This window comes from Leptosomus discolor, chromosome 7 (assembly GCF_034619465.1).
Source record: "Leptosomus discolor isolate bLepDis1 chromosome 7, bLepDis1.hap2, whole genome shotgun sequence".
NCBI lineage: Eukaryota > Metazoa > Chordata > Aves > Leptosomiformes > Leptosomidae > Leptosomus > Leptosomus discolor.
In genome coordinates, this window is record NC_141397.1 from 53,135,774 (window position 1) to 53,159,857 (window position 24,084).

A 24,084-nucleotide genomic window follows, 5' to 3' on the forward strand; every position below is an offset into this window, starting at 1 on the left:
CACCACTTCTCACTTCTGCAGATGCCATCCATTAGTGATGGCCACGGGAGCAACACGCACCTGTAATGGGGACGGGAGGAGGGTGAGAGCGCCCACAGGGGCTGCTGCAGCCAATCCGCCCTGCACAGTTAAAGCTCTTGTCATGCCTGGCTGAAGAGAAATGGGGTTGTGCAGAAGCGGCGTGCAGGTAACTGGAGTCCTGGACTTGCAAGGAAAACAGGTATCATTGCAGGTTTTGGCAAAGTAGGAATTAAAAAGAAAGAATCAAAACTTGTTCTTCAGGGCAGAAGTTTTTTGCACTAAGTGACACACAGAAGAGCTCTTGTGTATGCACATATATATTTATTCCTGTCCATTGGTTCATGCCTTAGCAGTGAGCAACAATAAAGCGTCTTGGTGTAGAACCCAGGCCCTTTGGCTGACTTGTTGGTTTCCAAGGCAGTGATGATCTAGTTCAATACAGGAATGTCACTAGAAAGGGAAGGGAAAAGGGCCTTCAGAGCCAACATCAACAACCATCCCAGCTCAGATATGGAGGTCTGTATTCTGCTTTTAAGTCAAATCTAGATAGTTCTCATGCCCCGGACTTCAATTTGTACATGGCCTGAGTCCAACTGCCATGTGGGAATCTTGAACTTTTCAAGCCAGTGCCAGTTTGGGGGATTTTGTTTGGTTGGATTTTGCCTGCTCACTTACTGCCATTGCAACCTTGCTGTTTTCCTGCAGGACTCCCTGGGTGAGCAGGGGTCACACAGGCTTCTGGGGAAAAAAGGACAGGGCCTCTGTAAGGAGGATTCTCACTCAATGCCTCCTTTCAGGCAGCACTGAGAAATCCAGCAGGGCTCCAGGGCACCTTGAAGGGGGAGCAGGACTAGAAATTCCTCCCATCCCAAAGTTACAAATGCACAGAAACCATCACATCCTCAGTGACCTTTATTTCTCGAAAGAGAAGCCATAAAAGACTGTAGACGTGCCTTTAGTGGACAAGTCTTCAACACAGGGCTGAGGAGCAGATTCTTGCTCTGCTTACAATCTGCTTTCCCACTGATAGTGTCTGTCATCTCAGCTGTCACCTCCAGATGGAGCCAATCGGTACTTTTAGAAAACTGCCGAAAGCTTGCTTTCTCTTTTCTGAGTTTTCCCTCCAAATACAATAGCAATGGGAAGTTTATTGTTCTTACAATATATAACCCGTATAATTCCCATCGTAACCTCATGAGGCAGTTTTACTGTCAGAGTTAACAGTCTTTTGCCTGGATTCCAGGATCACTCTGTTCCTCAGAGGTCACACTGCAGATGAGGTCCTCAGCACATGCTTCGGGAGACACTGGGTAGAGAACAAAAGTCCCGAGTCAAAAGGCCAGGGTCTGCAGGACTCTGCTGCTTTAGCTTTTCTGCTGTTTTCTAATTCTATTCTTAGAAGCTGACAAGTGAGGAACTTTACTGCTTCCTTCTCTGCCAGATGAATGTCTTGATACGATGATGCATGTACAATGCTTTCTGCCAAGTTTTCTGGCATCCAGGTGTTTGGCAAAAGTGCACATGATCTTCACCTCATGGCTTTCTTTGACAAGGGTAGAGTTGTGTTTCCAACAGTTCTGACCCACAGGGACAGGGCATTGGCCATGCAGGTCCCATAAAGCATAATGACTTTCATTAGCCACATATATAGAGATTGCATTGATATGAGACAGGTACTGACAATATACGTCATCTTCCTATGCTTGTCCTGCACTGTGTTAATTAACTTGTGGCTGCACCAGTATTCAAAACAAGGTATCCTAGCCAGTTGTTAGTAGTAGTAACTCAGAAAAAGTGGTGTGGTAAGCTCAGAAAAGGCCAGGAAAATCTGAGACCACCTTCCACAAACAGAATTAAGGGGTGGCAAGAGTAGAGTTTTACAGTAGCAGAGAATTAGCCAGCAGATGTATTATAGCCATATGGATCTCCCTGCTTTCTGATTCTGCCCTGCACCCAAATACAAGCCTCTTTCAGAGAGCATAAGCCCAGCTGGGGAGAATGGCCCCATTTTTCCCCATTTGGTGAACGGTGAAACTGTGCCAAATAGAAGCTTGACTGAGGTAGAAAACAAAAAACTTCCAGGAGAACAGCAGGACCACAGTAACAGCCAGAGTGGTGTTTCTAAGCTTTTGTAATGGGCACATCATACTCTATTTTTCCAGCTTAGCACATCAGATGTCCACGCATGTCAGCCCAAGGAGCAAATTCCACTAAGGGATGAAGGCAGCGTCTCCAGGTGCCATTGTTGCCTGTGCTTCACTCCATCTCTGCTGTCATGGCAGTCCTGGCAAAGTCTTGTTTATTTTCCGCATGCCCAGCAATTCCTGTTGCTGTCCCAGCTCCATCCACTTCCCTGTATTCACCTTCCCTGCAGGGCAGGGCAGGCAAGTGACCCTTCCTAGAGCAGGATGCCAGTGCTTCCCTGGCCGTGAGTCACCGGGAGGAATGGGAATTGGCTTCACACCAGCCATTTGCATCTAGCTCAGGGCTCAGGAGCATCCTGGCCTCGGCAGCAGAGCAGGTCAGGGTCCTCCAGTTTTCCCGGGTATAAGACTGCTCCAGAGCATGCAACACGATGAAGACGGTTCGTGATTTTCACCTGACAGAGATGCCAGTCCAATATCTGTCCTTCTTTAGGTCCGCATCTCCAAACAGCCCCTTGGAAACTGCTGGAGTTACTAGAAAGAATAGAATATTGTTATTAAGTAGAAACTGGCAAGGTATATATTTAATACTCTTTATTTAAACAAGTCAGCATCTTCATGAAGCAAAGTCTGTAGCAGTTTCTCATCATATTCTGCTTTCCCAGCTTAGCACTACAGATGTCTCCTCAGCTTCAGAAAACAGCTCTCCCAAAATAACCTCCCAAGATGTCTTTGCATAGCCTAAAACCTGGCTGACATGACTCAGTGTAGCTTTCAAATGGATCTGTAGGCCATACTATATATGCTTAGGCCATACTATATATGCTAACTGTATATTTTTCTCTTGGCTAACCTAACATTTACAATACTTTGACCCTAACAAAAGCATTAGGGTGTCTTAATTATCAGAGCTTGGCTGTGTAGTGTAGGGCTCTTAAACTGCATGGTATCGATGCAGCTTAACTTCACTAATGTAACAACCTTATCACCTCATCTACACACACTCCCAGCTAAGAGACTAGTGCACTACAGATCGATTGCTTTTATTACTCATTAACACAAGGTGGTCTGTGCTCTCCGTTAAAGCCAAGCCATTATGTGACAGAGAGTGATAAAAACTACTGCCAGTCTTGGGAGGATCATAGTCGGTTTTCATCTGTCTATCTACAAAACCATTTTTGTAGCAACACCCCAAGGAGGTTGCAGTCCCGTGAGCAGGGAAGGGTTGTGTCCTCCCTTTACTTCCACAGTGTCCAATATATAGTGTAACAGAGAGCCTTGAGCAAGAGGGAAGCAGTGATGCTGCACGTTAATGCATGAAATATGGACCTAACTGCAAGCAAGCAAGCAGTCAGCAGTGCGACTGTTGTGTTCAGGGCCAGGGGCTTGTCCAACGGGCATGGCTCAGGAGCCAGAGGTAATGAAGAGCTTTGAGAAGTGTTTCCCTAAGAGGTCTTCTGCTGTCGTGGAAGACTTCATAGGTCAGACTTCTGTCTGACCAACCATCCTACTCTTCCATTCGGGTTGTAACCCTCCATTTTCCTGCTTCATACACCATCCTTCATGGCCTCTAAGTGTCTTCGTCTCCACAGCGATGCTCCTCAGCCCTGAGATGCGTACACACATGAATTACAGGGAAGTGTGTGCCAGTTGTAATGTACCATTCTCATACGGTCACAAAACACCAGGGGTTATCTTGGAAACCCCAAGGAAAACAAGACTCCTGAGCAACTCGTGGCTTTTCAAGTAGGCAATATATAGGAATAAAAGAAAACAGGAAAGCAAAAGCATTTTCTGTTAGCAGAGGTAAGCTTAAAGGATTCATAAGTAAAAGCTCTGTGTGTGTGCGTGTGTGTGTATGGATACTATACACACAGGTATGAAGCTTGCATTGACTTCTTTGGAACAGTTTTTTCAATCACTCCAATTGAATAAATAATTAAAAAAGCATTTCAGTACGGTCTTTTCAGGCTCTCAAAGTACCATGCAGCTCCCCTGCAGTACAATAAATTTGGTTTTATAGCTGCCTATGAAGTCCCACATCTGAGAAACACACAATCTCAACGATGTATTACTAACTCCGTTTTAGAGCTGGGGAAAGGGAGGCACTAAGTGCCTTCGATCGAGAGCAAGGAGTCACAGCCCTGCTCCTCTTTAACACCGGGGCAGCACTCTCTGCAGGGGTGTGGTAAGATCCTTATCGGTGAAAACATGCATGACCACTCGGGTTTCCTGAAAGCAGCCACGGAGAACACACTGTGCCGTCGCTGCATACCAGCTTCACACAGGCGTGTATAGGCAGAGGAGCTGGGCAGTGGATTAGACACACCTTTTCTCGGCATGTCAGTAGTTCCAGTGAATAGCCCTTGTCCCCAAGCACCCCAGGGCCTGTTGATGCCCTGCCACGTCTGACCGCGTCATCCTCATCCAAGCGTGTGTCCCCAGAGTAAGGCTGAACTTTCCCACACCTTGACGCAAACATGATAAAATGTGAGCGAAGCACAATGTCTGTGACACCAATAGCAATCGTGCAGGAAGGGAAGTGAGAGCAGGGTGAATATTTAGCTCTTTCCAGAGTACCAGAGAAAAGCAAAGGAAGAAAGGTCCCGTGGCGGAAGGGGTTTGTATTGTGTCTGTGCTCTGGCAGCTACTTCTCAGAAACTCGGCTCACTTTAGCCTACGTGAGAGGGGCCATCGTATGGGCACTTGACCCTGCAGGCTCTCCTGGCTGAAATCCAGCCCCTCTTGTGACTCACTTCACAAGAAACATCCACTTCAGACCTCTGTGCCCCTCACTCCTGTTCACCAATCTTCTTATCAGAGAGTGATGAAAGACCCTCTAGGAGACTCATCAAGGGGGGATGAAAGTAACTACTGGGCTAGAAACACACAGTTTGGTAACAGGATGTTTGACCTGCTATGAAAAGGCAAGGAGGGCAAGAGCTGAGGGTCGGAGAAAACAGTTGCTGCTGTGATTCACAGTCCACGAGCGCAGGACAGCTTGGGGACCTGGTTAGGTGAGTGTGAGTCAGGTTTGGGTATGGGATCTGCAAGGAGTTTCCCTGCAGAGCTCTGGGGCAGCGACTCTCTTAAAATCAGTGTCTGCCCACCTGTCCGTCACCGGTCCCTCACCTCTGTCCCCTTCTGTTTAATATCCAGTACCCAAGCTGCACATCAAATGCTGCCTGGAGCTGACACACAGTGACCCCCAGGTCTGTCCCACCAGGCAGGGCTCTGCGCACAGCTGGGGGGTCCGTCAAGGGGGAGAAGCCAACTGCAAACACCCTGAAGACTCCCACAAGGCCACCCCCTCGCTCCAGCCCTCTCTTTGCATGGGGAGAGAACGGGGCAGGAGTGCCTCTGCCCCTGCTGCTGAGCCAACTGGCGTGAGCAGAGCCCATCATGGTTCACATACACCCCATCACCCTCTGCCTTCACCTTGCAGCCAAGCTGTGCTGTAGGCTGAAGGACAAAACCATGGAGGAAGAGGAGGGAGGAAGGACAGCCTAATCCTTGGTAGAAACTCCCTGAGGAATGGGGAGACACGGTCAGATCTGTAGTCCCAGCCCTGAGACAGGAGACAACAGCCGGTGACTCCAGCCTCCTGTGCTCATCTTGCCCAAGGCGTTTATACAGGGAGTGTCTTCAGAAGCCTCCTCTCCTCTCTCCTGCCCTGTCTGCTCCCTGACATGGGAGTCTCTCTGTGTACTAGGAGAGGAAAGCACAACATGTCCTTTCCCTCTTTCTCCTATTCTGCCTCCATTCTGCCCTGGTGGTTGTGGCTCATGTAGGGCTCGTTTTCCCTTTGTTCTTTATGGAGATGTACTGTTCTTCATCGAGCTCTCCCAAAGGAGACCATCCCTCTGCCTGCTTCTGGCTTAGGCTTCGTTTGCGCCTTCTTTGTCAACAGCACAGGGTGTGGGCTCACCCAATTGCTCCCAAATCACCCATCAGCCAAGCCTCTGTGTACACTGGGCTTAAGGAAGAGTTTTCAAGAGCACAGGAGAGAGACACATCTGTGAGAGAAACACCTCCAGCCTCTGGCCTCCAGCCAGATAACTGGGGTTTTAAGCTCCCTCTAGGCATTGAAATAATGACCTTGGTTTGCCAATGTGCTCTCCCAGTCCTAACGATAAAGGGTGTGTTAGAAAGTCCAGGGGAGAAGCTCTTTCCCTCCTCCTCTACCTTGCACACACATGCACAAGCTCTGCTTCCAGTGCAGATGGGTCTTGCACTTAGCAAAGTATTTTTGAGGGTTTCATTCACACATAGGCACTAGAATAACTGGCCACATCTAAAGACTTCTTTAAAAGTTTGACCCTGCTCCCCACTGGAAAATCCAGCCATGTGTGTCACAGCAGCAACTACCGAGTGCTTCAGAAATACCTGGCTCCGATTTCAGTGTCTTAAAGGGGACTGAAGCATACTGAATATCAGTATTTACAAATCCCATCCTACTGCTCCTCTCACTTTCCAGAGACAACTGCTTGTTGGAGGATGGCTCTACAGGGTCAGCATATCCATGAAGATGCTAAGCTATTGTTCAGTAGTTCTGGCCTGTCGTAGGATTTTCTACAGCACAGTAATCTGTGTGTCTTTAATCGTTCCAATATCCAAGTACATCTCAAAAAGGTTAGGTCAAATAGGTCCCCAGAGGAATTCCTAGCAATATGTGCAAGGAACTGAGTTCAGCAACCCCAAAAGAGACCCAAAACCTCATCTCCTAGCCCTTTTTATGCCCCTGAACAGTCTGATCTACAAATCTCGAAGTGGTTTATGGCAGAGGCTTTCTAGGAAGGACCCTGAATCACTTTATCTTCCCAGCACTGATTATTTGACATGTCATAAGGACTGAGGAAATGGATAGAGGTTGTGGTCCAGGCACAGAAAAGTGAGACATAGCCATAGCCTGGGATAGGAATCTTTGAACAATCTCTAAAATGCTGACTGTAGTTTGGTCTTTTCCTTGACATGAAGGTTGCCCCAAAACCAGACTTGCAGGTACTTGAGTTGATGGCTTAGTTGCTCACTGGGTGAGCAACGTAAGCAGTGGTAACTCTGGCTTCAGTATTGGCTTACCAACAGTTCCTGGAGAGGACTTCAGATCTAGTCATCAGACATCCTCTCTTCTTCCTCCTTCTATCTGTTGTATCATCCCAGTGCCCCCTCCTTCCTTCATCTGATTTCAGGAAGAACCACCTGAGGTTCTTCCAAAGAAGAAAATTTTTCAGTGATGATCCTGAAGGTGATCAGATTCTTCATTTGCCAGTCTCAGGGAATTCATTCCATAACTAAGCCATCAAGCTCATACATGAGCACAGACACGACCCATCACTGAGTCCCTGGTGGAGACTTGGTGAGATATGGGTAGAAACGTGATCCCTGCTATAACCGGTCCCTGGAATATCAGGACCAAGACCTTGCAGGCATCAGGAACATGGTGAGAGCAAACTGGATGGCTGGATGCCAAGGGTTAGATCTTCACAGAGCCCATTCTCTGGAGGAGCTGAGAGACGTTTTCCTAACTGCATTTAGAAAACTCTTCTGTGGGTGCTACCAGGGATTAATTTTATCTTGTCAGGACCTTGGTGTACAACTCTCTTGGCCCATGCACTGTGTATGACACTCACATACACAAACATCTGCTTCCCTCTCCCTCTGTCAGGCCTGGGTCTTGCTTATTCTCATTGCTTCCCCTCTCCTGCCCTGGCACTCCAACACCAGAAGCTGCTGTGCTCCTAGTGGCACCCGGTGAGGAAAGTGGCCACACTTTGTGGTTGACCCTTCCAACAAGGCAGACGCTCCTCCTGGCACTTTACTGTTGAGCTTCTTCCCTAGATGCCCCCCCCCCCACCTGTTCCATCATCTGACACCATGATTAGTTTCATATATTTTGAGAAAAACATTCGTTGATTATATGACATAGACCTACCTTCTCTCCACAGCATGCAGAAGTAAGTTGAATAACTCCCTGCTTTTCCCACCATTACCTCTCTAGTACTGTGAAACTCATTGTTTCTTTTAATTTGACTGTGTCTGACTTTTGTTTCCTATCTGGCCTCTGGTACAGAATGTCCAGTAAAAGAACAATCCTAAAATAGAAAAATCGAAAGCAAAATAAATCCTACTGTGTGGGTCAAATCTCTTGGCCTTCATGGGATGGGTTTTGTGCTGTGGAATCTCTATCAGAACTTCCAGTATCACTTTGGTAAACAACACGTGAGTGGCCGAATGCAGGACCACCTTTATTTCCCAGCTGTCTTGCACAGACAAGCCCGGCGATCTGAGAGCTGTGGGTAATGACACACACAGTGCAGCTTTATACATGCCAAAACCACTTGTTTACAGATGGGAATGATTTCAGTGTTTTGGGGCATTCTCAGGGACAGTCTCAGACCTTGTGGTCATTTGTGGGTTTCTGATTCAGGAGGGAAGAAAAAACAAAGGCAACAGGTGAAAACCACGAAGCCGGGCAGGAGACACGATCCCTTCCAGAGCCCTCACCAGAGGGTGGTTTGGAGGAGAAGGCAGGAGTTCGGCCAAGCCAGCCTCCAGCCTCATACAACTTCAGCATGTTGCATATAAGTACATTTTAACTAGAGCCAGATGAAATCTGTCATGTGAAGAGTGGAGTGAAACTACTCCCCAAACCATAGCTTTATTACAGCCAGCCAATGAGGAAACATGAACGTTTGAATGACTGCAAGAAGGGGGTTGATTATTAGCTTGGTTTATCTCCAGCAGATTAGGAATTTCAGGTCATGTCTGCTGACCAAACACAGAGTGGTTCATGGTGTTTCTGACCCCCAACATTTGAGAAGGAATAATTCATACAGCCCATTTTGAATCCAATTTGCACAGTATATTCCCTGTGTGTAGTCAGTATCAAATAAGTCCAGTCAGTCCCTCTAACTGATGCTCTGTCCATCAACCACAAATTTGAATTCCAAAGAGGAAACCTGAGCTTTCCTTCTGGAAATGGAGATTTCAATTTGGGTGTGCAGGGAAAAGCTCTGGTTCTGGTGCTCTTCGCTATCCTGTTGCCTTTTAGGCAGTAAGAGTCATTTGGAGAAGGTCTTCTCCAACAACCTATTTTAAAACTTTGTACTCTGTGGCAGTCCTACAATAGCGAGCAGCTGATGAAGGGTTAAGTTTGCTTTGTGCTGCTGTGCTCTGCAGCCCTTCAAGCTGTGATCTTTGGCTGCTTCAGCTGCTACCATGGTCAAACACAAAGTCTCTCCCTCACTGCAGACTGGGTTGGACACAATCCTGACTAACCTCAGGGAAGATTTGCAGTGTCTTAGATCCTCCTGACATCTGGGCAAAGACATCTGGGCGCTGCCTGCAAAACAGCGCTTGGAGCTAAGGTTCAGCAGGGGTAGTTCTCCTGGATGGATGGGGGAGTGAACGGGAGAGAGAGAAGAAAAAGCAGCCTGCAGATAAACAACAAAGCAACTTTAAGGTTTTTCTAGACAATGTAAACCAGAGCTAAATGCATGTGGTCCCACCAGTCTGTCCTTTTTCCCCAGAACCATGGGGACACCAGGTGAAACAGCAACTTGTAGGGTTCAAAAGAAACAGGATGATGTACTTTCCTGTGAAACACAGAGTAAACCTGCAAAGCTCCTTGCTGCAGGATGCTACAGGTGCCAGAAATTTCAAAAAACAAACAGTCAAATTTATGGAGGAAAAATTGAGTGATCAAAATCAAAGTTAAAAGTGGCACTGGCTCAGGACATATTCAGACATGGATCAGAGTGGGCTGTAACACATTTTGGGGTAGTAGTGTCACTATGTGCTTGTGTTATTCCCTGGCTCTACAACTGGCTGCCACCAGAAACAGCAGGCTGGGTTGATGTTGTCTGGCCATTCCCATTTTCTGGTCCGGGTGTGGAGCTTGTGCCTTCACTCTGAAACCAGAATCATGCGGCTGTGCCTGCTCTGCACACCTGCCCATACTTATAATCACCATGAGTTTTTTCTCCCTAATACATCAGTTTTAGCTCAAGGATGAATTCAGGGCAGCCTGGGGGCCAGCTTTAGGGGACACCAGGACAGAGGATCTCACGTGACCCTGTGCTCTCCAAATACAGGCATTGCAAAGTGAGACCTTCCCTGAGAAACGTCTGAGAGAAGTGGAAACAGGCTGCTCACCTGCAAGTCCTGGCAAGTGTTAAAGCTTGTTTTTGCCAGAAAAGGAAACAGGTATCGTTTACTACCCACAGAGCACAAATCTCTGCTGAGTGCGGAGGTGAGGCTGCTCGGCTGACTAACACCCAAAGGAGCGATATGACCAAGGTGTTAAGCATTTGCTCAGTGCAGCAAGGACTGTTGCATATGAGGAGAATCTCTATGAACAATTAGAGGATCTGACTACCTGCAGACTAAAACATCCCAGTTTGATTTCAGTATCTGTCTATATACATGCCTCTTCTCACTTGATCCTGCTTTTGTAAAGGGGAAAAAATGAAGACTCACATGTTTACTGAAGAACAGGGCACTCTCTAAGGACTGACAGTACCGGAGTATCTTTAGCCTAGACAATACAGAGGAAGTTGCAACATCTTGGTTAAACCCAGGTCTTTCAGCTCAGATTAATGATCTGAAGGAATGGTATTTCCCCAAAAGTCAGGAAAAAATAGGTTAAAATAGAGTGAAAACTCCTTGGGACTTCCAGTGAAAAAAAGAATCTTAGGCAGAGGAGGAAAGGCAGTGATTATTGAGGAAAAAAGAGGGTTTATTTTGCCCAGTGAACCAGTGCAGAAAATAATCTAAAGAAAAGAAATAGGATATTTCATGTCTCAGAGAAAGGAAGGAAGTCCAGAAGAGGAGACTCGATGCTCTTAGGGATGCTGTAAAATTCTCAACAAATTCCAGAGCACTGAGAACACTGATGAGTGATGAAGGGGAAAAGTGGAGTTTCAGTGTTTATCTTGCTCTGTAAATTCCTTGTGGATGCATGGTGTCCTACTATATGCCCAGGAAGTCTGACTCATATGATGGACAGATTTGGCACAAACTGGCCCAAAGCTGCCACCAGAACACAGCCTAAGCCCAGCTTTTCCCAAGTGTGGGGTGGGCATGGATTGCAGCCCTTCTAAGAACCAGCAGCATGGTCAGAGTGGTGCATCATACAGCACATGTCTGCATGCCTGCTACATGCATCTTCTCAAGACCACTCTTGATGTCCCTCCCAGTGCAAGTTCAATCAGATCGTTGCCACCCAGGACTCCTCCCTGTACTTTCCTAGAAGGTTCAGTAGAAAGCCCAAGTCCTTACCACACAAAACTACTCTGTTCTCCCTCCTGGCTACTTGGAGCCTGTAGCCAAAGACCTGCTAAAAGCGTCTTTGGAACTTGCACCCCTGTCCAGAGCTGACCTCACACTGCAGCAGTCAGTGAGGAACTGCCTGATCTGTCTCGGGGGTGGCAGGAGGGTCAGGAGAGGGGTGAGTCAGTTCAGCACTCTGAAGCACGTGGTAACACTGCACATTCCTTTGCAGATGAACATTATCACACTGATATGATTACCCAGACATCAGTGATCAAATCCAGACACTCCTAACCCTGGTCTCCTCAGGTTCACATGGGTTTCTGCCCTGCCTCTTCAGCAGGCAAGGGATTGTTCCTCCGAAGGGCCATCTCCAGCAGCCAGCACCATGTTACTTTCTGTAGCAGAGTTCTTGATGACAACGCAGAGATGCATCTACTTTGTTATCTCTGCATTGCCGAAGACAACTTGGCTGCTTTCCTCTTCTTCACTTCCAAAGCTGTAAAACTGTGGTCCACAGAGACCCGGGAAAACACCATCTCTTCAACTGCAGATTCACAGCTCCCTAATTCCTTCAAAAGTGAAAAAGGACACGACTGGAAAAATTTGCTACCAGGAAACTAGGATGGATTTCGTCACACCAGCACTGCTGCCTGGACGCTGGGGGCCGGCGGCCACAAGTGTTTTCAGAGCAAACCAGCCTGGCTTTGTCCCTGCCCGGTGTGGCAAGATTGCAGTTGCTTTCCTCCCCTTTGACACCCCCCACCCCCCCCCCCGCATTGCGCAGGACTGGTCAGGTAATCACGGGTCTGTTTGTTTGTCTGTTTGCAAATCTCAGGAAGCAGCTCCAGCAAAATCTCCTAAGTCATCAAAACGCAGCAAACCACAGTGTCAAAACAATACAAACCCATCCCTACCTCCAGCAGGACCTTTATCAGTAATTATCACCTGTTTATCTCAGAGCCTGGGATTACAGCAGGTCCAGGCCAAACGCCCCCTCCATCCAACCCATGGTGAAGGCAGGCAGCACCACCCAGACCATGCCATGTGCTCCCTGGGCCCTCTGAAGGAGACAGTATTTCCTCACTCCACCTATTCTGAGTCCGGATTTGTTAATATTCAAATACTCACGTAGAAGAAAGGGAAACTATAGTAACTGGATAAATACACACCCGAGAAATAGGACACTCCTTCCTGGTCTGTAATCCTCTTGTTCAATAAACCTTAGTAAACCACTGAAGCATTCAAAAATCGAAATTTCTCCTTTAAGAGAGACCCAGGAATGCAAAGATGTACAGCACCTCGTCCTTATTAAAATGGTAGATTCAAAAGTTTGCATTTAGGGTCCTGGCAGCATTTGTACAAGGATGATGAGTATTTGCTCAGCTGCCTCTTTGAAAGCCCTTTAAAATCATAGCACCGATAATTTCCATGACTTCTCTGTTGCTTTCTCTGCAGCAGTTTATACCCACGGGTATAAACCCCGGTGCCTGGGGCGCCGGGCAGCGAGTCTGCCAAGTGGGAGATGCCCCTCTGTCCTTGCCTTGCAGTGGGGGCTCTGGGGCGGGCTGGGACAGGTGGGTCACGCAGGCACCAGCAGGACAGGCAGGACTGGCACAGCCCCATCTCCGCCTTTCCCGGCCGATGTGCCGGCTCAGGGAGGGGGTCTGCCCCAAAAAGGGCCGTTTACAGTTCCGGCTGGTACAGGGCAGCAACAGGCAGCGAGACCCAAGGAAGGGGGGTGTGAGTTCGTGATCTCAGGGCCCCCAGCTCGAGAAGGCGGGACACCCACGAGCACAACCAGGGCACCCTTTTGAGGTGCTAAAACCTCCAAGAGTGCCAAAGCATCCCCTGCCCGGATGGTCCCACCAGTCTCTCCAGAGGCAGCGAGGGGAAGGGTGAACCCCAGGGGCTGGGGGTCGGGGCGAAAGCCTGAAGGAGGCGGTCACCCCCGGGGCGGGGGGGCATTTTGGTGCCTCCCTCACCCCGGGGGTGCCGACATTCCCCTCGATGGTGCGCCACAGGGAGGAAGGGGGCGGGGGGGGGGGGGGGCGCGGCAGCAGCTAGGGCGGCTCCCCCGGTTTCACCGCGGAGGAAGGCGGGGGTGGGAGTGGAGGTGGGGTGGGTGCGAGGGGCCGCGTCCCACCGCGGAAAACCCCGCGGGGCGGGGCGGGGGCGCGGCCGCCAGGGGGCGCCCTTTGCGCGGCCTTAAAAGCTGCGCGGGGCGGCGCGGGGGCGGCAGTGCGGGGCGCGGAGCTGGTGGTGCCTTTTCGCTCTTTTCGCAGCGACCCTCCGCCGGTGCGGAGCAGTCCTTTCCCCCCCTCCCCCGGCCCGGCTCCACGCAGACATGGCCAGCGGGGGCCTACAGCTCCTGGGCTTCGTGCTGGCCTTCCTGGGCTGGATCGGCATCATCATCAGCACCGCCATGCCTCAGTGGAAGATGGCATCCTACGCAGGGGACAACATCGTCACGGCCCAGGCGCTCTACGAGGGGCTGTGGATGTCGTGCGCCATGCAGAGCACGGGGCAGATCCAGTGCAAGGTGTACGACTCGCTGCTCAAGCTGGAAAGTAAGTCGGGGTGGGGGATGCGGGTGTTGGGGTGTCCGTCCCGTCGGGGTCATCCCCTCCGCCCCAACTCCTCTTCGGTCGGGGCTGAGGGTGTCGGTCTCTAGGGTTATTACCCCTGCGCCGGTGCTGGTCGTGTCGGGCTGAAGTGCTGGGACTGGGGGTGCCAGTCCTGCCTCTCCCGCCTCGCCCAGTGCCTGTCCCGCTGGAGCTGCTGGTGCCGTCGGGTTTCAAGGTCTCTGTCCCTTCGGGGTTGAAGGTGTAGCGCTCGAGGTCCCCCACCGTCCCGTCGGGGCTCAGATGTGTGTCTCTTGGCGTTTCCCCGTGGCTCTCCTCGCCGGGGCTGAGGGTGGCCCCCCCACCCTGTGACTGTCCTTCGGGGCAAGCTGGGGCTCTGCGGCGCCTGCTGAAGCGCATCCCGCGGCGGTGCCGCCTCCCCGGGCGGCGAGGCAGTACCTGGGGGACGGAGCCGTCGCCGTCCCGCAGCCCCCTGCTCTCACGCCCGCTACTCGTCCCCCAAAAAGACGTCCGGGAGGAAAAGGGTCAGATCCTCCACGTGTGTTCGGGAAAGCGTCGTGATTGTGAACGAGAGCTTTTTGGCAGTAGAAGTTCGGGCAGGGACTGCTCTCGCCGGGCACGGCTCAGCAAGAAGCGAAGTTCGTCAGCGGTGCTGAAGCGGTCTTTTGAAGCACGGATCCTTTTTGCGTTGGACTGTTTTGGTATTTTGTTCCCATGGAAAGTCGCCGCTTAAAAGCCCCAAGGGAGTAGCAAAGGGCTGGCAGGTGAGCTGGACTCTAGCCCAGGTAGCACTGCCTGTAGCTTTTAGGCAGACCAGTAAGTACATCAAGGTAATCTCTAGGTCTCTTAGCTTCGCTGTCCCAGGACGAGATACCTCATGCGTGCAGGAACTGCAGCCTGGCTTACTGGGGAGTCACTCGGGGCGGTTATGCCGAGATGGAGACCCAGTGAGGGCTGTTTCTAGAGCGCTGAAGCATATAACTTGTACTGACACCCAAAGGGGTTAAAAAAATCATCCCTTTTCAATATCACTCACTTCATCCCGAGTCCATTAGTGTCCTGGAACACCTTCATCCCTCTCTCTCCCTAATTAATAAAATAATAATTAACACCTTGGTCACCTTCTCTTTCCCAAAGGAATGAGCTGGCAATTTCACATAAACCGAGGGACCATCGGGAGTATCCCAGATTGCCACCAACCCTTCCTGTGTGTCACGCGGTGAAGCAGGACACCCTGGGCCCCACCTGCATTGTTAGCCCCATCAATTGCTCCTGCTCCCTGGCCCCGAACACCCGTGGGTCCTGCAGCTGTAGAGGCGCAAATTACTCTTCTCAGGAGTGCTGTGCACCCACTTAGCACTAACAGGGTGCTGTGGATAATCGGGGCTGGGCTAAGCACACGGTCTGGGGTCGTTCGAGTAGTAATTATGTATAAGCTCAGCTTCAAGCCTCTTATCTCGCACGGGGGGGGGGGGGTGAAGATGCCAGCAGTGCTGAGGAATCTCTAGCCACCTCTTGGGTGGGTTGCGAAAGGTAAACTTGCCTCGGGGGTTGTGTGGCTGCAGCCCATTGTGCTGTAAATGAGACCTGCCTGCAGAATCTGATGCTGAGACTGGCATGAACAGACTCCTAAAAACCTGCCCCAGGACCTCCAGACCTGTCCCATTCATGGCTGAGGGCTGAAATCCAGCTGTTCCCCTCACCTTTGTCCTGCAAATAAGGGCTTTTCTCTTCCAGGCTACGGGGGAGGGAGGTGTGAGGTGCCAGGGACCGAGGCTGAGCTATTAGTGGTCTTTTGTGCTCTTACGGAGCCCCTGACCCTGCAGGGCACGCTGGCCTGAAAATTCCCAGGAAGTCCAAGAACTATGGAAGTCATAGGGGATGTTTTCCTCGTTGGGGAAGTCAGTGAGGGCTGGCTAAAGGACTCTTTGGTTTTGGTTGTTTGTTTTTTTTTTTTTCTTTCGTACCCTAGCTAGCTTAGGTTGTGCTTTTCCCGCTTGAAAGCAGGTCATGCCTAGGGACACACACCTTACTCGTTTTCTCTGCCTGGTCACCCTTGAAGGTCTTACAGCCACATAGGCTTGAGCAGGGACCAGCTGTACTGTTTCGGGTGGAGGTGTGGGAAAAAACCCACATTTATATCCCATTCAACAGCCGCACCCCGAGCCAGGTGCAGCTGTGCGGTAAGAGCTCCCTTACTACATTCATTTATGTCATGGTGATGGTGGCACAGCTATGTGGGCAGAAAAACTGCCTGGCCATGCTTTCATGCCAGATCTTCACATGCCCTGAATGCTCTGAGCCACACGTCAGAGCCTCATGCGCTGATGGGAGAGGCTCAGATCTGTAATTACTTTGTCCCCATAGAAAGGACTGAGCCTCCTTGCACCTGTAGTAATTCACGGTTGTGGCAATGCTGGAAAGCTTTGCCAGCAAGCTTTTGCATATCTGGTAGCTATTGCCGTTCCCCTAGATGTGTGTTTGGCTGCTTGGACCGATGCTGCGTGTCAGAGATGGGGTTGGCACAAGCTGATGAGCACCGTTAGCCAACTGAGGGGCTTCCAGCTTCCCGTGTGGCCGTGCTGCTGGAGTGCACCCATGCTGGCACTTCTCCCGCAGCTGTGTTCAGCTGAGGGCTTATGTCAGTGCTCCTATTCAGGCGATAGAAAGGCTGCGTTTTGCTGGCTTACGTGAAAAGCAGTGCGTGGCCACATGCAGACATAGAGGCAACAAAAGCCACCCTTGCAACAAGGCTTTGTTGCACAGCCTCAGCATTGTTCTTGTAGCCCTCCAGCATCGTCCATGGAGCTTAGCTGAGCTTTGTGCTCCTCCGGGGTCTCAGGGGGATGGTCTCAGACAGGAGGGAGAAGGGCTCCCGGTACCTGTCTCTAGAAGCTTTCAGCCCCACCTAATGACACTCTCCTGTTATGAGCAGAGGTTGTCCTGGGTCCTGTCTAGGCTGTTTTAGCTGAAGATACTCATCACCCTGTTTGGTTTTGCTGGGAGAGGTTCTGTGCTTGAGACAAGCTGAGACTCATCTACCACTTCAACAAACCTAGTACATCCACAATGAGCCTTTGTGCCCTAGCCCAGAAAATAAACAAGGGTTTGGATGCCCTCTGGGTCAAACAGCATCACTGAAATGTGAAATCTTGCCTCCTACATCTTTACCACCCTAGCTGAGCCTGTTCTAGGAGCTGGGGAAGAGAATGGGTGAGGGGAAGGAAGGGTTCATGCTCAGGTTACAGATGGCGGGGGAGTTGGGAGGGTGGCCCAGGGAGGGACAAAGCTATAGCATGAGGGATGAATGTGTCCCAATAGTTTGTCACCCCTCCATCTTTAGATCTGGAGTAAGCAGGTAGAACCTGTTGGTATCTGTGCTTTCATGTGGGTTAAGGGTTAATTTGCTCCCTTGTTTCTCAATCCCTGTTCCTTCCTCATGAAAAATCATGATCGAGTGATAAAACAGTCTCACTTGTGCCACTCGTTGAGAAGGTAGAGGAGGGTTACTTGGAATGCCACTGAGGCTGTTCCTGTGTGGTGCTGTGTTGTGTCTGCAAGAGGGGATGGAAATCTGTTGCAATACACTTGCTTTATTGCTCTACAAGCAGTTTCTAAGCAGCTTTAGTAGCTAGTGTTACTATGTGTTACTAAATCTCTTGGTAAGGGAATTTCCAGGCTTTGTGGGAAAATAGGCTGCCCACGTCTTCTCTGACCAGGAATCTGGAAATGGTGGTAGTCTGTGGATTGTCTTACCAGCAAGCTTTCTCTGCTGTTTGAATGACTGCAGGAGGGCGTTGAACCTTATTTGCTTTAGGGTAGGCAGAGTACAAGGCCACTGCCACCTACTGAACTTGCCTCTTTTGCACTAGATGTGCAGTGAGGACTTCCCAGTCTTCCCATTTTGGCAAGAAACATGACCCTGCCCGAGTCTGCATCCTGCCCAGATTCCTCTGTACAGTCTTATAGGCTTATGGGGAGGTGCTTTGAAGGAGTCCAGACTGGAATATCTGATCTGTGATGGGTGTGCGTAGTGGTTGCAGGAGCTGGTAAGGGGGTTGAAAACCTCCAAGCCGTTAGCGGGCTTTTGGGTTCAGCCAGAATGACTGCAAAATGTGGGAGATGTTTGCTGGCTACCTCTATTATTGCTTGCTCAGATCTTCATTCCCTTGCCTGCTGCACGAAAGTAACTTTCACATGCTAGCAGGGCTGAACAGCAGGATCTCAGATCCCACTCCTTCCAGGAGATTCAGTTTTCATGAAACCCCAGTGGGAAGGCTTTGAAGGCTGCTGACTTCTCTTGGAGGTGGACAGTGTAACATGCTTCCTACACTACAGGGGTGCTGGTAACTCCTGGGGAGCTTCCCTTGCGGAGATTAGAGGGAGCTGCATGGCATCTGTTTCACCTGTATTCTGTCATCACTTGGTTGCATGGAGGCCCATGGGAAGGGAAGGAAAAGTCCATAGTTCAAATACAAACAAGGCAGTCAGTGAGCATCCCTTATCGGAAAATAATCTGCACAGAGAGCTAGTACAGCAATTTTGCATTACAAACAAGCATTACAAAAATCCCATGGCACTTTCCAGGCATGTTGGTTTTCTATAATGTAGATGGCATAAACAGAATAAATAAGGAAATGTGATGACAGAAAAATAACCTCAAACATATGCTGTTGAAATATTTTTTTAATAATGAAGCAGTTGCCAGCAATTACTTATGTGTCAGGTAATGATAGTTGTGGGAAGGAAAGTCTTATGTAGGCTTCAGATAAACTGCATCATGCAGTTTGTGTCCAAACCCACTAATAAGTCAGAACTGTTTGTTATCATGTTTTAAAAAGTGGGTTTCATTATGTAAAGCAGGTGTGAGCTGCTGTGTCATTTTTGTGGACTTGCACAGTATTTTAGGGCTTGCAGAACTCACATCTGTTATTAATCATCCTCAGTAGTTTTAAGCCTCTGTTCTTCAATACTTGCTGCTTTCCTGCTATAGGCTTTTCAGGCCAGGTCTCTCATTGCTAACCAGCAATAAAAAGGCTTGTCAATAGTGGCTTATATTGACAAAATACTGTAGCCATTTGACAGTTGTTGAGTGCTAGGTCAGTTGTCTCTCCTTGTGCAGGACTGTATTTTTTTTTTGCCGAGGGCTCCTGAGACTGCCTGGGTTTCAACAGCTGTTGTGCATTGCATAGGAGGCTACAAGCCTTGTGCTACCTGTTCTTGTTGGTGAGACAGCTGCAGCAGCAAGGAGTGAGGGGGAAATTCTATTTCTCTCTAATTTGATAGAAGTTGTAAAGCTAAATTGCTGTGGAGTACTTGTTGTTGGTAGCTAGTCCTGTTCAGCAGGTTAAGACAATATTATACTTGTATTGTTTGGGATTTTTAAAGCACCTGGAAAGGCCCGTGTGAACAACAGAACTATTATTAAACTAGCTTTCTCAGCCTCTGGATGTGCAGCTTCCATTGAGAACGCGGTTGTTAATGTGTACATAATAACTAATAGCTTGTATGATGATTAACTGCAGTCAATGTAGTGCACACATTGCAAAAGTAGTAGGAAGACAAATGCACTGTCTCCCAGCATCTGCTGTGAGCACAGGGCAGCCAGCCTGGGCAGAGGGGAAGATGGTTGGCTTATACAGTCATATCACACTGAAACTTCTTGGGGGGAAAAGAACAGTCTGTTCTGCAAATGCTCCAACCTGTTTTTGTCCTACCGCAAGCTTCCTAAATGCTTCTGTCCTCTTATGCCATGGAGCCATGTGTAAGGGAGGAGTGAGGACACAAGGACATGTCCCTTCAGGGTCTGCTGCTGAAAGCGGGCAGCTCTGGGAAACGCTCACAATGCTGCTTTTTGTTCAGCTGCTTCTGCAAAGCTGTCATGATGTGCATCCAGTTAATACTTGTACATCTTGAGATTTTAGCAGATTTCATAGCTAGGTCTTCTGAGGTCATAGCAACTTTTTCAAGCATCTTCCTGTGTTTGTCCCTTGGTAGTACCATGTTTAAAGGTGAGAGGTCTCTTCTCACCCTTATAACTAGTTTTCTAGTTGTTTGCGAGAACTTCCTATTTTCAGCTTCATGAAAACACTCTCAAACCCCTCTTCTATGAAGTAATTTATTCTGCAGCAAGACTAAGCCCAACTTACTGTAGACTTGATGGAACAATTTTGGTACCTCTGCAGAAAATGTCCTTTTCCATGCAAAGTATGAACTATTGTTCAGCCACTGGCTTCTCCAGAGTTGCTGCTATAATGCACAATTTAACCTTAAATGTATGGCAGCTGCATTGGTTGCCTGGATAGTAACCTGTCATCTGAAGTATTTCTGAAAATTTGCATTCACTTTTGTAAACTAGAAGTTATTTTTAGAGTGTAAACTCTGACATTGGAGATAAATCTATTAAATGTGTTTGGATACTGCTGTTGTGATTTATGCTAAAGTGATAAATGGGTTTGTAAATGGGCTTCTTCAATCAATGCAGCAGATGGGTTCTGATTAACATCTGGGTGGTCCAGAGGTGTATCACCTTTCCTCTTTTGAAGGAAATGAGAGATGACATTTGGCCAAGCTGATTGTGGGATTTTTTTTCCCAAGAAAGCCAAGACTCTTCTTATGAAAATGTGTCATTTCCTATTGCTCTGAATATTGCCTTTTTATTGTATTGTTTTTACCTGGTTTCATAATCTCTTTACAGAACAATGAGGTGGTGTGTGTAGAGGCAGATCCAGATCTGTTTTAAAGCTGAACTGGAGCCTATTGTTCGTGGGGTCACGGGAGTTTTCCTGCACAAGAAGTGTCATTGGGCAAAGTGTAGTAAAGAAGCTGCAGGGGATAGGTGTGCAGCTGTGCTACCCCCAGCCAGTACCAGATTTGAACTCCTGTCCATGTTTTGGGCTGAGTCAAAGAGCCCATTGTTGTAGCACAGGCACTGATGGGTTCACCATACCAGTGCTGGGTGCTGACTGATGATTTTGCAGGTGCTCTGTTGTAGGCTTAAATCTTGCAGCTGCAGTTGTCCAAGTTTGAAGTGCTTTGCTCAGCTCTAGCAGAATGCAGTCAGTGTGCTTTCTGAGGGGTGAGCTCCAGACTTGGGAACAGATTCTGGTGATACTTTGCTAAAACTGTACATGTGTCAACTGCCAGATAACCTTCTGTGTCAGGTGACACTTTTGCCTTGGTTACAGCACGCTCCTGGGAGCTTATTCCTTTGATTAACCAGCCCTATTTGTTCCCAGATCTTAGCAGACTGTATATTAAAATCCACGCTGTTCAAACAAACCTGATTTGCCAGGCAATAAAGCTCAGGCTCTTATTTCCCTGTTATTCAGGTGGTTTGTTACCTGAGGTTTTTTTCAGTAATGACTTAATATATATCATTATTTTCTTTCTTATTTGGTATCAAGAAAATATGAATTCAGTAGCTCATGTACATAGGGTTAGTGTGTCTATGCCTTCAGGTGAGTTCAATATAAAACCAAATCTTGGATAAAGTACATTGAGACTGTCTACAGAGAACCCAGGCAAATACAACCCTTGCCTATGGCAGGCATCATCCCATGCTCCAATTCTTCAAAAGCACGATAGGCTCTTAAAACATTTGAACATCTTCGAGTCTTAAGCTAAATATTTTAGGTAGAAAAACTCCCTATTTTTCACTTGGCTGGGAAAATCCTGTTTCTGTTGCAGTTGTGTTTTTTGTACCCTCTGGGACTCAAACTGAGGATTTAGCACAAAAAGAAATCTAAATCAGCACTGAGGTATTTGTATAAAACACAGGTTTTGGAAGTGTTGAGCAATAAAGGGGCCCTGCTGTCTGCTATGGGACTATTCATATGTATGGCACTATTCATATTAAAACATGTGTCTAAATGCTTTGTCAAGGTAGAGCCTAAATATGAATACTTCTTTTGATAAACAGATATGGCCTTCCAATTGGGATTCAAATGATGAAGGAACAAAAGATGTCTGAGGGCAATTCCCAGGTCGTTTCCTGCAAAAAGCTGCATGTCCTTGTTGGTTTGCTATTCATTTTCAGAAGAGGCTGAGTCCTCTGATCCTGATGCATGACAGTCTTTGGGAGCTTAAAGCTAAAAAGGAAAGCCTTGCTTGGTTGTATCTGTGTAAGTGGGAGCAGAGTATTTTGACACATGATTACTGAGCCCACTAATTTGAATTTCTATTTGTATCTTGAGTTTTCTTTGTGGTAACTCAAATCCTAATGTCTTCTAGGCAGTCTGCAGGCCACTCGGGCTTTGATGGTGGCTGCAATACTCCTGGGCCTTGTTGCTGTATTTGTTGCTGTGACTGGCATGAAATGCATGAAGTGCATGGAAGATGACCAGGTGAAGAAGATGCGGATGGCTGTCTTCGGTGGGGTGATCTTCATCATTGCAGGTTGGTAACATACAGATGCATTCAGTATTAAATGTGTCATTTCCTTAACGGCATTTATCCTGCATAGGATGTGAAAGGATGGGGGAGGGCTTGCTGTCATTGCTCCAAGACAATTTTGGTCTGGGAATTCCTTAGCAGGCTTTGGTACAGTAGTTGCTGGCTATCTGAGGCACCAAATGGGTCTCTTGGCACTAGCATTATACTTTCTATATGGACTGTATGACTTCCATCTGTTAGCAGAGCTGAGTTTGACCTGTACACCCTGCTTCAGTGGAAGGCTGTCAGCGGTCCTGCTCTTGGTGCAATGTAACTGTGGATGACCTCAAATCCTTTCTTAATTTCTCTCCCAACCAGCACTAACTAACAGCTTAGGACTTCCCAGGGTAGCAGCAGCTCAGCATCACTCCAGATGCTAGTTCTGCTACACACTGACTTTTGCAGTGATTTTGTTGATTGTTTTTTTCTTAAGTCATGACACTGTTTCCTTCATATGCAGGTTTGGCAGCACTGGTGGCCACGTCGTGGTATGGCAACAGAGTGGCTCGGGCCTTTTATGACCCCTTCACCCCTGTCAATACCAGGTACTGACCCATTTGATATAATACCGTGGTATAGCATGACAAATGCACCCAGGGCTTAGTTTTGAGTGGCAGTGGCTCAAAACTAAGAAGGGAATTTCCTGAGCTATCTGGGTTGGCTTCAAACTGTGCAGAAAAAGTATTAGGACCATATCTCATCATCCACTTTAAGTCCTGGCTTTGTTTTAAGGCAGCATCACTGCCAGAGACCTAACTGCTGTGACTTCTGTGGTTTTCCTCCACTAATGCTTAAGGCCTGGTTTGCACAGAGCTTGGTGCTGCTGCAGCTGTGCGGGGTGAGCTGACAGACTGGACTAAGCCAATGTACAAAGCTCTGGGCTTTGAGGGTCAGCTGAGTCTCAGGCTGCTCCAAACTGCTGCCTTGCAGAAAGCCACTTCCATCCCAGTTTCAGCTCCCTTCTGCTTTGTGTGGACATGCTAACACTGTAACTGTGTTACTTGTAGTATTCACTTTCTTCCTTCTTTCTTCCCCAGATTTGAGTTTGGATCAGCTCTCTTCATAGGCTGGGCAGCTGCTTCTCTGGCCATGCTGGGGGGATCCTTCCTCTGCTGCTCCTGTCCACGGAGAGAAACTTCGTATCCCCCCACCCGAGGCTATCCAAAAAATGCCCCCTCCACAGGGAAGGATTATGTATAATGAAACAAAGAAGAGGAGCCACCAGCACTGGTAGTGAAAGCATTTTGGAGAGGACACTACAATGCCATTGTCCTGAGCAGAGTTCAGGCTCTAGGTTCTGCCTTCCTCTTCTCCTCAAAAATGTGTATATTTTTGTAATCCTCTTTGCTACTGGACATAACTTCTCTTTTCTCTCCCAGCCCGTGGAGGAAGGCTAGCCTAGGTTCATAGGTATTGCCACTGGAAAGATGAAACCTCCAAGCTTGGGTTAAGTTTAGTATTTGGGAGTAAAAGGGAAAAATGATACTTTTTTTAGACGGATGTTGGTGCTTTTTTAGTTGTTTTTTAAAAAAAATAGAAGGTAACAATTCAGTCCCATATCCCATTAAGTTAGAGCCCAGTGTGGTGTGTGTAGAAATTAAAGGCACATATATACAAAGTGATGAAACCAA

At 48.3% G+C, this 24,084-nt stretch overlaps 1 protein-coding gene across 1 annotated transcript; it reads left to right on the forward strand.

The window, feature by feature from the left end:
- The first annotated feature begins 13,782 nt into the window (after positions 1–13,782).
- Positions 13,783–23,653, forward strand: CLDN1 (claudin 1). The gene is made up of 4 exons (XM_009956484.2): positions 13,783–14,005; positions 22,253–22,417; positions 22,914–22,998; positions 23,491–23,653. The coding sequence occupies exons 1-4, from the start codon at positions 13,783–13,785 to the stop codon at positions 23,651–23,653; spliced, it is 636 nt and encodes a 211-aa protein (XP_009954786.1).
- The last annotated feature ends 431 nt before the right edge of the window (positions 23,654–24,084 follow it).

Bases quoted from the DNA above. Each gene is read 5' to 3' on its own strand.
- CLDN1 (XM_009956484.2), top strand. From the start codon at position 13,783: ATGGCCAGCGGGGGCCTACAGCTCCTGGGCTTCGTGCTGGCCTTCCTG. The intron at 14,006-22,252 runs GTAAGTCGGGGT...AATGTCTTCTAG, and splicing joins CTCGCTGCTCAAGCTGGAAA to GCAGTCTGCAGGCCACTCGG. The intron at 22,418-22,913 runs GTTGGTAACATA...CTTCATATGCAG, and splicing joins GGTGATCTTCATCATTGCAG to GTTTGGCAGCACTGGTGGCC.